At 34.8% G+C, this 13,421-nt stretch overlaps 1 protein-coding gene across 3 annotated transcripts in view; it reads left to right on the top strand.

Moving 5' to 3' along the window:
* The window catches only part of EEA1 (early endosome antigen 1), a 193,649-nt gene that overhangs the window by 45,823 nt on the left and 134,405 nt on the right, over positions 1–13,421 (top strand). For all 3 annotated transcript variants that reach the window (XM_077111593.1, XM_077111592.1, XM_077111594.1), the window contains exon 2: positions 8,624–8,716. In XM_077111593.1, coding sequence (XP_076967708.1) covers positions 8,624–8,716 — 93 coding nt within the window. The remainder of the gene's footprint in view (positions 1–8,623; positions 8,717–13,421) is intronic.

The following is a 13,421-nucleotide window of genomic DNA, read 5'->3' as shown; positions in this document are numbered from 1 at the left end:
TTTAGTTGAGTATAGTTCTTCAGAGGAAAGGCAGCTAACTTTCAACTGAGGTTCTTTCTTACGTGAGAAGGCACAGGGTGATCTCTGTTGGCCTTCTCTCCAGGCCTTTGGGTTCCAACAACTTTCCCGGGGGGTGATTCCTTTCTGCCAAAAAGGCCTGGGCTGAGCTGCGAGTGCTGAGATGAGGTATGCTGAGCTGCTTGATATGTTACTGATTTTTGCACATTAATTTTATATCCTGCCATCTTGCTGAATTTGTTTATTAGCTCAAGTAAATTTGTTGTAGATTTCTCAGGATCTTCCAAATATAGTGTCATATCATCTGCAAATAATGAGAGTTTTACTTCTTCCTTTCCAATTTTGGATGCCTTTTATTTCTTTGTCCTGCATGACCACTCTAGCTAGAACTTCTAGCACAATGTTGAATAATAGTGGTGACATTGGGCATCCTTGTCTTGTTCCTGATCTTAGGGGGAAAGCTTTCAGTCTTTCTCCATTGAGTACAATGCTGGCAATTGGTTTTTCATATATTCCCTTTATCATATTAAGGTAGGTATCTTTGATTCCTTTCTTTTGGAGTGTTTTTATCAGAAAAGGATGCTGAATTTTGTTGAATGCTTTTTCAGCTTTAGTAGAGATGATCATGTGATTTTTCCCTTTCAATTTGTTAATATGCTGTGTTACATTAATTTTCTTGTGTTGAACCATCCTTGCATTCCTGGCATAAATCCCACTTGGTCATGGTGTATAATTGTTTTAATGTGCTATTGGACTCAATTTGTTAATATTTTATCAATAATTTTTGCATCTATGTTCATTAGGGAGATTGGCCTTTAGTTTTACTTTTTTAATAGCATCTTTACTTGGTTTTGGTATTAAAATATTTCTTTCCCTAAAATGAGTTAGGTAGAGTTCCTTTTACCTCAATTTTTTTGAAAATTTTGAACAGGATTGGTGTTAGTTCTTTCTGGAATGTTTGATAAAATTTCTCTGTGAAGCCATCTGGCCCTGGGCTTTTTTTTGTAGGAGGATTTCCATGCCTGATTGAATCTCTTTACTTGTGTTTGGTTTGTTAAGTTTTTCTGTTTCTTCCTGAGTCAGTGTAGATTGTTTGTGTGTCTCCAGGAATTTGACCATTTCGTCTGTGTTGTCTAGTTTGTTGGCAAATACCCTTTCTCATTTCTGATTTTGTTTATTTGCATCCTCTTTTTTTTCTTCATCAGTCTTGCTATTGGCCTGTCAATTTTATTGATTTTCTCAAAGAATCAAGTTTTGATTTATTGATTCTTTCTATTGTTCTTTTGTTCTCACATTCATTTATCTCTGCTTTAATCTTCTCCTATTATTTCTCCTGTTATTTCTCTTCTCCTATTTTTTTTAGAGTTGGTTTGCTATTCTTTCTCAATTTCCTCCAGGTTTGCTATTAAGTCCTTGATTTTTGCTCTTTCTTATTTTTTAATAAAGGCATTTAGGGCAATAAATTTCCCTCTCAGCACAGCCTTTGCCACATCACGTAAGTTCTGATAAGTTATATTCTCATTTTCATTCATCTCCAGATAGCTACTGATTTCTCTAGCAATTTCTTCTTTGACCCATTGGTTGTTTAAGACTGTATTATTTAGTCTCCATGTATTTGTGAATGTTCTCATTCTTTGGTGGTTATTGAGATCCATCTTTATCCCATTGTTATCAGAGAAAGTGCTGTGAATAATTTGTGTTTTTAAATTTATAAAGACCTGTTTTGTGCCCCAGCATATGATCTATCCTGGAGAATGTTCCTTGAGCACTAGATAAGAATGTATAACCTAGTGCTTTGGGGTGCAATGATCTATATATGTATGTTAGGTCTAATTCATTTATCAATTTATTTAACTTCTCTATTTCCTTGTTGATCTTCTGTCTTGTTGCTCTTTCTTTAGAGGAGAGTGGTGTACTGAAGTCTCATACTATTATCATTGACACATCTTTTGCTCCCTTCAGTTTTACCAATGTCTTTTTTGTGTACTTTGGAGCTCCTTGGTTGGAAACATAAACATTTATGATTTTTGTATCTTCTTGGTGAATTGACCCTTTAATTAGTATATAGTGTCCTTCTTTGTCTCTTAGGATATCTTTACATTTAAAGTTTATTTTGTCTGATATTAGTATAGTTACTCCTGCTTTCTTTTGGTTACAGCTTCCATGGAAAGTCTTTTCTCCATCCTTTCACTTTCAATCTATTTGTATCTTTGTGTCTAAGATGAGTCTCTTACAAGCAGCATATAACTGGATTATGTTTCTTAATCCATTCTGACAGTCTGTATTTTTTTTTCCAATCTGTATCTTTTATGTGGTAAGTTAATTCTGTTAACATTCAGAGTTATTACTGAAAATGCATTTCTTGATTCCACCATCTTTTTAATTTTATTTGGGAGATCTATATATTCTTTTCCCTCTCCCTTTGTATTCTTTAAATTACCCTTAGTGGTACTCTTTAATTTTGTGCCCTCCTCCAGAACTTCCTCTCCTGTCTTTTTTTTTTTTCAGCTGGCAGAACTCCTTTCAGTATTTCTTGTAGGGCTTGTCTCTTGTTGACAAATTCTTTCAGAAGTTCTTTGTGAAAACTTTAATCTTTCCCTCAAGTTTGAAGGTCAGTTTGGCTGGGTACAGAATTCTTGGCTGGAAGTTTTTCTCTTTTAAGATCTTGAATATATCATACCACTGCCTTCTTGCCTCCAGGGTGCTAGTCGAGTAGTCTGAATTCAGTCTTAATTGTTTTCCCTTGTATGTAGTAGATTGCTTTTTTTCTGGCCGCTTTCAGGATTTTCTGCTTCTCTTCAACATTTGACAGACTGATTAGTGTCTGTCTTGGGGAAAGACTATTTGGATTTATTCTGTTTGGAGTTCATTGGGCTTCTTTGACTTGTATATTTATGTCCTTTTTGAGGGTTGGGAAGTTTTCCCCCATTATATCCTCAACTGCTCTTCCTAGCCCTTTACTCCTCTCTTCTCCTTCTGGGACACCAATAATTCTTATATTTGTGTGCTTTGTTTTGTCTATCATTTCCCTGAGTCCCCATTCATTTTTTTCCTTCTTTTTTGCCATTTGCCGTTTTGAGTCTTCGAGGTCAATTATCCTGTCCTCCATTCACTTATTCTTTATTTTGTCTCTTTAAATCTAGTGTTGTGTGCCTTTAGTATGTTTTTATTTGGCCAACAATCTTTAATCTCTGTGATATCTGCCATTTTTCTATTTATTCTTTCAAATTCCTTTTTATGCTCTTCTACTATCTTCTTTTTTTTTTTTTCATGGATAGGCACTGGGAATCGAACCTGGGTCTCCAGTATGGCAGGCGAGAACTCTGCCTGCTCAGCCACCATGGCCTGCCCTCTACTGTCTTCCTGATCTTCTTTATGTCATTTTCTATCCCACGTTTTATTAAGTAGAGTTGTATGAACATCTTTGATTAGTTTTTCCAACATCTGTGTCTCCTCTGGTGGTTTAATTTGGTCATTAGGCAGGGCTATATCTGTCTGCATTGTGATATGCTTAGTAATCTTCTGCTGTCTTTGTGGTATATAAATATCTTGATTGATTTACTTTGGGAGTTGATTTCTTTTTGTAGTCTAAGACCTTGTTTTGGTGGGATGGTTTTACAACAGGGAGCAGGGCCACGGGGTGGGGCACTTAGTGCAGTGATTTGCTTCAGGGCAGGTATAGGCGCATGTTGGGAATGTTATACTGATGCTTGTGGACGTGGGTGCCCAGTGGCCAGGGAGGATGTAGCTGTGCAGGTGCACTGGTCTGGGGATCATAATCCTGGTGTGCACTGATCTAAGGCATGGGGCCTTTTCTGCACATGTGTAGAACTGTGGCAGCAGGTTGGTGTTATGCCTTCATGGATTGGGGGTAGACATGACCTGGCTGCACAGGTCAACACTTTCTCAGCACTGGGAAGTGTGGCTGAGTGCTGTGCACATACGTGGTTCTAGGACTGCTGTAAAATGTGGTTCCCAGAGCTGAATTATGTGATTGGGGGGGTCTGCACACATGCGTGGGCTAGGAGTGCCATAAATGGATACGCAGAGCTCAGGCAGGGTAGAATGGGGCTGTGTGACACAAAGGGTGATGGGGAGAAGCAGGGGTAGCTTAGGTTTGGAGGTTAGTGCCGTAGCCTTTATGTGCTGCAACAGCCTGTGGGGAACAGGAAAGGGGAGGTAGTGTTCGGGAGGGGTACAGGAGAGGTGGGTGCACTTGGGGTGGGGGTGTGGGGCAGGTATGTCCACTGGGGGCTGGTGGAGTGGGGGCACCTGGAGCGTGGGAAATGAGAGTGGGTTTGGGGGTTTGGGTGTGTGGTGTATGGGGTGAGTGGCTGGTCACAGGGCTGTACTGGTGAGGGCAGCACGCCCAAGGAACACGGCCTGGCTTTCTTCCTGGTCCCGGGCTCCTGTCCATGCACTCCTGTGGGCTCTGCGGCTCTGCGCCAGACCGCAGCTCTCTGCCTCTCAGTTCCTCGGCCTCTGCAACCAGGGCTGCTCCATGTGGTACAGAAGGCTCTCCCAGGTCGGCTGCACTTCCGAATCGCCACATCCTTTTCTAACTTTTCTGTAGAGCAGGGCTAATCTCCAGCCATTCTATTGGGCCATCTTCCTGGAAATCTTAATGATAGGTATTTGATAACTATAGCTAGCTAGATCTTTTTTTAATCAAGCCCAAGTATTTTTCTTTTATTTTCATTTAAGAAAAGCTTGAAACTTTTAAAAGTATGACAATATTAATAAAAATTCTTTAGGGGCACTTACTAGGGTAATAACAAAATTATCTTGACACAAATACATGAAGAAAAAAATAACAAAACACGGAAGTTGCCCTAAAGTAAAACTTCTATAATTAACCTTCAATTTCTTGTTATAAAGAAACAAGTTATAAAGAAAAAGTGTTTTTCTTGTTATAAAACTCAAGTCATAATACATCCAAAACAATTGTACTTTGCCTCTTTTTAAAAGCCAACATTATACTACATATATTTTTATTTTTCTATTTAACCTTCACACTTGTCATTTTAAATTGTTGAGTCTGTCGATTGGATTTGTCAAAATTTAGTTAACTGTTTCTTGGTTTTTTAAACAAAGATTCAAAGTGTGTTTGTGATTTCTTGCTATTGTAAATAATGCTTTACTTTGAATGCCCTTTTATCCCTGCATGGAAAAGTTTTAATCAAACTTCAGAACCAAACACAGTGTTTGGCAGGGTATACAACTTTTTAAAATGTGTCTGTTCATGCGTGGCAAGAGATAGTAAACCTGCCCCACTTTCTGAGTTCCCACAGTGAATGTGGCTTTTTACTACCTATTACGTTAGGGGTGTTTTTGCTCTGTATTTTCTTATAAGAACTTAGTTGCCTCTACTTGTTTTATATCCCAGAGCCCTATATACTGTATTTCTGTTTTATTTTTTTCTCCACTGAGTTACTTACCTTTGTTTTGAGCATGTTTCTGTCTTTTTAATATGTAAAAATTCTTTATCTATTACTGAACAATGCTTGGAGCAGAAGTTTCTGGTTTCTGTGTGAACCCCGAGTCCTGTCAAGATGAATTCTGGACATGATCTCTTTACTAGGGTACATTTCACTGATTTAGATCCTCTATCTCATTCCACATTACCAGTTTAACCTATTTATATATATATGTGTGTGTGTGTGTATTTATATATGAATTTTATTTTACCTTTATATTTATTTATGTTATATATAATAAATTTTGTCAGACAATTTATTTTCTTTATGTAAAGTATTCTTTATGTACAGTATATCTGTTCTGTTTGCTTTGATTTTTCTTTTAATCTAATCGGAATGGCTGCCTATCTACTTAAGTAAATTTAATTTTTCTTTCAAGAAAAAAGTGTTTTCCAAGTACCCAAACTAGCATTGGTCTTTTCTTCCCTGAATTTGAATTGTGTTCAGAATCCTTCTATTCAGCATTTAATTTTTTTAAAGTTGTTTCTTAAGTGTTTTTTTGTGTACATTGGTTTGTTTCCCCCAGCCAGGCATGATCCTTGTTTCTCTCACCCTGTCTTCATACTGAATCTCCTCCCATTTGGCATCCTGGGGCTGGCAGAGCTCTAGGTGTACTTCATGGAAGACAAATATCTGTTAAAGAAACAGAATGAATATATTATCTACTTTTTGGTTAATGAAAGAGGTAAATTTATGTAACAATTTCTTTGAAATACATTATTTGGAGGTTATTTCTCTCTTGGTTTAAGTTTTTGGCATAAATTATTCTTATCCCATTGTTTATGCAAAATAAAATTTATAAGTGGAAATGTTAGAACTCTTTATATTCCCTTTTCAGGGCCAGCAAGATTATAGTTGTAATGAGATTTTTGTGGCCTAAGAACAGAACAAGAAGTTCTTTGACGATTTGGCAGTTATCAGGGAGATGTTTAAAATATGGCCATCAAAAGTCCATATGTTATGATGGTTTCCCGATTGCTTCTTCTTTTACTCTCCATGCATCTTGGACTTACATGCATATCTTTTACTAGGATTATTTCAAGCAAATTTGAGGAAGTGTATTTCTGGTGGTGGTAATAGGATTACGTGGGGGCATAGTATTTCTTTGAATTACTTCCTGCTAGGAAAGGTAAATCTCAGGTGAATGGCCACCTGGACTTTGGAAAAATAAAGAGTATAGAAATGGGGAAAAAGGAAATAAAACTTTTGTTTCTAGCATCTTTACTGATATAGTCAGTGGTTTTTAAAAGCATTGTGGAATGAAGCTGTCAAAATGTGAGTGAATTAAAAACAAATTTCTAACTGCATATGATGATTCTTCATTTTAAGAATATAATTTAGCTTTTTCACCATTCACTTGCGTTTTTGCTGTATCCATGATTGTTACCACAAATCCGAATAACTGACTTTCATTTTTTTATGGATAAATTCATGTGTCAAGTATACCATTTTAGGAAAGAATATGCCTTTTCTTTTTGGAAGAGGGTAACTGATATAATAGTTTAAACATGGACATTTTGTGAGCATTAACTGAATGTAAGAAGCACATAGTCTATCCTGTTGGTCAGTGAGAGGGAGGGGTAAGAGGTAACCCATAACCGTATATGGGTTGTATATGAGTTTTTTCTTTTACTAACTTTTCCTGGAATGATGCAAATGTTCCAAAAATGATAATGGTGATGAATATGCAACTATGTGATGACATTGTGAGCCATTGATTGTATACTTTGGATGGATTGTATGTGTGTGAAGATATCTCAATAAAAATATTTTTTAAAAAAAGGAACACATAGTCTGGGTACATTCAGAAAATTAGGTTTTGGGAAAATATGAAAGGGTTGTGGATTATCCAATTTGGAGAAGTTTGCTTTTCTTTAATGTAAAAATCTTTTCAATATAAAAGTAATTTAACTACAACTCTAAAATTCTGAAGAAAACAAAACAAAAAAATTTAGCAAACACAAAAACTGGGAAACCAAAACCAAAACCAAAACATCCGTTATTCTGTTTTGCAATAGAAATCGTTATCTGCATTTTAGAGTATATCTTTTTAATCTTTTAAAAAGTATATAGTATATCAATTCATCGTAGTAGTATCATCATAGTAGTATCAATTCATCTTTGACAGATTGAATATTTAATAGTAATCTTCAGGATGTTCTTTTGTTGAGGTAAATGTGTAGTGAGTTATTCTTGATCTTGGGTACTTGATATGCTTGGGCATATCTCTGGATATGCCCTGTAGAGAAGCATTATAGGTTAGTGATTAAGAGTCAGACTGCTTGAGTTAAAATCTTTTCTTCCATTTATTAGCAAATGACTTTAGGCAAGTTACTTAGTCTCTGTGTCTGAGTTCTCATAAGGTGGAGATGATGATAGTATCTACCACATATATCTCTGATGGAGATTGAGTCAATCCTTGTGCTCTGACTCATTTACCTACTGTTTTACCAGATTTCCAGTTCAGCTAAGGTAATGCCTAGATATTAATGAATGATAATATTAGACCATAAATGTTGCAGTGAAAAAAAGACCTTTAACTCCTCCTCCCCTCCAAAACTTTTTTCTCTTGGTGAAATATCAAGTATTGTAGAGAGACTGGTAGTGGTTTTCACTGGATGGTTTGTGCTGTATTGGTCCTTTAGCACCCCTCAAATCATTGCAGTTTGGCTAGTTAATGAACAGAGGAATCAAGAGGAATCAGAAAATCAACATTTTAATTCTTCTTTCTGATTTTGTTAATAGTACAATCTTGAGTATTTCGCAGTCCCTTTGAATCTGGTTCTTCAACCGTAGAGATTACATTTGTCCTGCTTTTCTCAAGACGTCATTATTAAATAAAATGTTTTGTGAAAGTGGGTTGAAGACTATAAAACACTATATACAAATGTAAACTTTTTATTAATCTAAAAAGACTAAAAATGAGAGAAAGCTTTAGAGATCTTTTAATAAAGTGTTAGGCACAGTGTTCAATACAGGATAGCTGCAAATATTGTTGCTATTATTGTGAAGACACTATTTTTCTTGTGTATAACTTTGGCCCTGATTACTCTTTAAGTTATTAAATGGTTTATGACTATATTATAAATATCTGCTTTGATTTTTTTCCCCTTCTGTTTGTGTTTCAGACTCCTGGGAGAGTTGGCTCTCAAGGTTCTGATTTAGATTCATCAGCAACTCCTATAAATACAGTGGATGTTAATAATGAAAGCTCTTCAGAGGTATGAAAATAATAATTTGGCAATAAAATCTAATATTATTTAGGGGGAAATAGCAAATATTTGGAATGACAATTGATGATGCCAGACTTGTCTTTTGTAGGAAAAGTTCTTCAAAGTTTTTTTAAAAAGTTGTTATGTGACTTTTGGATCATGTTTGTAGATGAATACCTGTGCTTAGTGGTAAAACCAAGAAGGTGTGTATTAAATGGTATTGCTGTTTGCTTGTAATGCTAATGTCATCTCAGTTTAATGAAGATTTTTTTAGTCTGTTCATAAAGATTACTAGTTAATGAGTATCTATTTATTTATGTTTATATACTGTTATGAGCTATTGAAAAATTAATTTATCTATAAAATGCATTTATTATTTGCTTATTTACAACTTTGTAAGAACTTTCTTTAAAGTCTTTGGTGGCTAATTAAAAATTAACAGAGAAAGTTAATAATAGTCTAAAAAACGGCATTACTAATTTTTTGAGATGTCAACCTTAGTAGCTGTATTACTGTTATTTTTTAATTTAACAAGGAATATTTGCTCATTACCGATAAACTAGAAAATGGGGAAAAGGAAAGAAAAGAACATATAAATTGTTTATAAAACTGCCACTAAGATATTGACACATTCACATACTACCCTGACAGTTTTTAATCAGTTGTCCCTCTCTTGATGCAGCTGTATCACCTATCCTGTTCCCTTTTCTTTGCTCTTCTCTTCCCCACCTCTTGGTTTGTAATCTTTCTATCTCTCATGTCTTTCTATCCGTTCATTTCTCTATTTTGTCTCCCTCTGACCATCTGTCTTCATGTATATGTATATTAACTGTAGTAAGATTTCACAAAAGATGAAAAAGTATCAGTTGAACTTTGTTAAGAGAAGTTTAAGGAATGACTTTGAAAAAAATATTCCAAACAGTGTTCATGATGTTATGGGCTCAGAGTGCTCAGTTGTAACCCAGGAAGGGAATTCAGTAATTGTTGACCTCCTCAGTCAGACCAAAAAAGATTCTCCAGTAAGCAATGAATAGTGTCTGGCATTTCTATATTTCTTAGCAGGGTCTGAGACAGTTATTTTGTACTCTCTTAACTATCCTCTAAGCTCCCATGTCTGTTACCCCTTTCTGTGTTCCATCAGTCACCTTGACTTTTTCATCTTCATTGAAAAATAAGAAACATCAGATGAATATGCTCGTTTTGCCAGCAAAACTAAACTTCACTTTTATTCTTTTCCTTAATTTAGTATGTGGAAGATAGGTCCTTTTTCTAATCAGAGATCAATCCTTGCTCTTGTTCTCTGGAGTCCATTCCTCCTCATTTTCTCAATTTACCCTGTCTCCTTCCTGCACCTTTCGCTTTACCTCTATACCAAATTATTTCCTTCAGCATACAACTGTGTTCAGTATGGCATGTATGAAAAGAAACAAGAAAGGAAAAACATCAAACAAATGAAAAACAAAAGCAAAACCTTTCCTTTGATCTGAAATCATCCCTTTAGCTGCCAACTATTCTGCTTTCTTTCGGAATCAGGCTTCTCTGTGCACTATTTACAAATCATTGCCTCCACTTTCTCTCTTAGATAGTTTAGATCTTTCTGATGAATTGATTCTTTTGTTATTGTGGTTAGATGTAATAGAGTGACAGAAGCTTTCTTTTGATTAGTATTTTGTGCATTTTTTTGTCATTTCAGTTTTAAATTTTGTATCCTTTTGTTTCATGCACGTTTCTTACAAACACCATGTTATTTGTCTTTTAATTGGGAGAACAGTTATTTTAATTATTTATAGATTTTTATCTGTCTCTACTGTTTCTTATGTTTTCTATTTGTTCTCATTTTCTGTCTTTTTTTTTTTTCTGTTTGTTTCATTTGAATTTCTGTTTCTCGTAACATACTCTTCTCTGTGTTTCTATGATCCCATACTCTTATGGTTTTCTTTCTACTTCTTTAGCTGTTCATTTTTAATCTTCACTGGCCTCCTCAGTAGCTAACTTTCATGTGGTAGAGTATCTCTGGGGTCAGTCCTGGTCCCTTCTCCCAATTTGGAAGTCAGGCATTTTCTTCGGTTTTTATTTTTAGTACTATTTTAGCATATATTACTGAATGTATACAATATTACTACTCTTCTCCTAACATTTTAAGAACCTTAGAACACTTTAATATAAATGACTACCTCCTCCTTTATATTCTGTTGTTATTCATTGTTTTAGATTGCTTTTCTTTCTGTCCTCACAAGTTAGACCTTATTACTGCTTTCTATTGTTACTCTTTAGATTTATTCATTTATTTACCAGTAAATTTACTTGCAGTCCCTTCTTGCATCTCAAATCTTCCATTTTTAATTTCTTTTTAAAATACATTCTGGGCGGTGCCACCAGTGGCTTAGTGGCAGAATTCTTGCCTGCCTTACCACAGACCTGGGTTCGATTCCCGGAGCCTGCCCATGCCAAAAAGAATAAAATAGAATAAAATAAAATCCATTGTTCAGGGTATCTTTTAAGAAATTTGTTTTGCTAAATCACAGTTTTTGCCTAAAATTAATTTCCTACCTGTTCTTGAAGTAAGATTTTTATTTTTTATTTTTTTATTTTTATTAAGTATGAAATTCTTCATTGACATTTATTTTCTCTCAACATATTGAATATATCCACTCTGTCTTCTCTGAGTCTCACTGTTGCTGTTGAGAAGATTGCTTTCAGTCCATTTGATATTCCTTTTCCACAATTCCTCAGGTTATTTTTATAATTAATCAATCAATTTCTCTCTACCCTCTCTCTGTGTATCTCTATGTGTCTCTGTGTGTCTCTCTCATTTTCATGCTGTGATGTTTTTTGGTTTATCCTACTTGGGATTCAAAGAAAGACAAGGATGTGTCTTTCTTTCTTTCTTTTTAATATTTTTATTGACAAATCCTTCACACACATACATTCCATTCATGATCATTTTTTAGAACATTTGTGGCATTCTAGAAAAGGAAATAAAAAGAAAAAAGAAAAAACTCATATATACCATAGCCCATACCCCTCCCTGTCGTTGACCACTTGTATTTCCATCAACCCAATTTAGTTTACCCCTTGTCTTCACTATCATTTATTTTTTATCCATATTTTTTTACTCATCTGTCTGTTCCCTGGAAAAAAGGAACATCAGACACAAGGTTTTTGCAATCATACAGTTACATTGTAAAGTTATATCTTTATATAATCGTCTTCAAGAATCAAGGCTACTGGAACACAGCTTAACAATTTCAGGTACTTCCTTCCAGCCAGTCCAATATACCATAAACTAAAAAGGGATATATGTATAATGCATAAGAATAACCTCCAGGATAACTTGACTCTGTTTGAAATCTTTCAGCCACTGAAACTTTATTTTGTCTCATTTCTCTCTACCCTCCTTTTGGTCAAGAATGCTTTTTCAGTCTTTCAACAGTTCTGGAAAATTCTCAGTGATTATCTTTGTATGTTGCCTCATTTTTTTCTGATATTGCCTCTGGAACTCAAATTAGATATATTTTAAAACTTATTACTTTATTCTTCATGTGCCTTTCTCCTTTGCTATATTTTATATCTTTCCTTTTTATCTGTTCTTCATTCTAAATTAAAAAAAATATTATCCAATTTATTGTATCTCTCCTCAACTGTGGAGAAAATCTACTATTTAATACATCCAAAATGCTAATGTGGCATACTCTTCATGTTTAGAAGTCCTATTGGTTATTGGTTTGTTTTTCAAATCTGTCCTTTCTTTTTAGTAGGCTCTTGTTCTTTTTTTAAGCTTCCCTTTTATTTTTTTAAACATTATAAACATGATTATTTTGTATTTTGTGTCTGATAATATTTATAGTATTATAGTATTTGATAACCTTTGCTGGTTTGATTCTGCTGCCTATTGTTTCTGCTGGTTTTTCAGTCATAAATCTTGTTTTCTTTGTGTGTTTTGTGATTTTTGACTGCTAATTATGACAACTAACAGAAAAACCAGGCAGCTGCAGAACTCTTTGCAGCTTGGGTCTGTGTTACTCCAGAGAGGATTTACATTTGCTTCTACCAGTGCTCTAGAGGTGCCGCTAAGCTGGGGGCACTTTAAACTTTGTGCTTGCAGTTGTGCAATTGCATAATAACGTACATTCTGGCTGCTGACCTTATGAGAGCTATTGGTGGTTATGGTTTCTTGGAAAATTTTTTTTTTCCATATGCCTAATGCTAAGGTCAAGACTTGGCAAAGTGTTTCATTCTTATTCTCTGGTTTGTTTTTTTTTACTCCTACACTGAGGGTTAGCTTCCCATCTTGAACAAGCTTTAAGTTTTAACCTTGTGCCTTTCAAAGCCATCTAAACAGAATTTGAAATTGCTTTGGAGCTTATTTACCTCTATCTTTTGTTTCATTTTTTGCCTTTATGGATACATTAATTTTATGCCAATTTAGAGGAACTAAATGTATTTTATATCATATAGTTGTTATCATCAGGATGGTTCAGATTATTTATTTAGTGTACTGTTGTCTTAGTTTGTCGGGCTGCTGTGACAAATAGCATACAGTAGTTAACTTAAACAATAAGCATTTATTGGCTCACAGTTTTGAGGCTAGAGGTCCAAAATCAAAATATTAAGATAAAGAAGTATATTACATAAAGATAAAAATAAAATATACCAAGAGAATATAATAATCATGAACTTAAGTAAGCATCTAACTATTCATTTATTTTTATCA

The sequence above is a fragment of the Tamandua tetradactyla genome, chromosome 7, assembly GCF_023851605.1.
Source record: "Tamandua tetradactyla isolate mTamTet1 chromosome 7, mTamTet1.pri, whole genome shotgun sequence".
Lineage (NCBI taxonomy): Eukaryota > Metazoa > Chordata > Mammalia > Pilosa > Myrmecophagidae > Tamandua > Tamandua tetradactyla.
The sequence above is the reverse complement of the archived record's forward strand: the minus strand, read 5'-3'. Positions and strand labels throughout refer to the sequence as shown.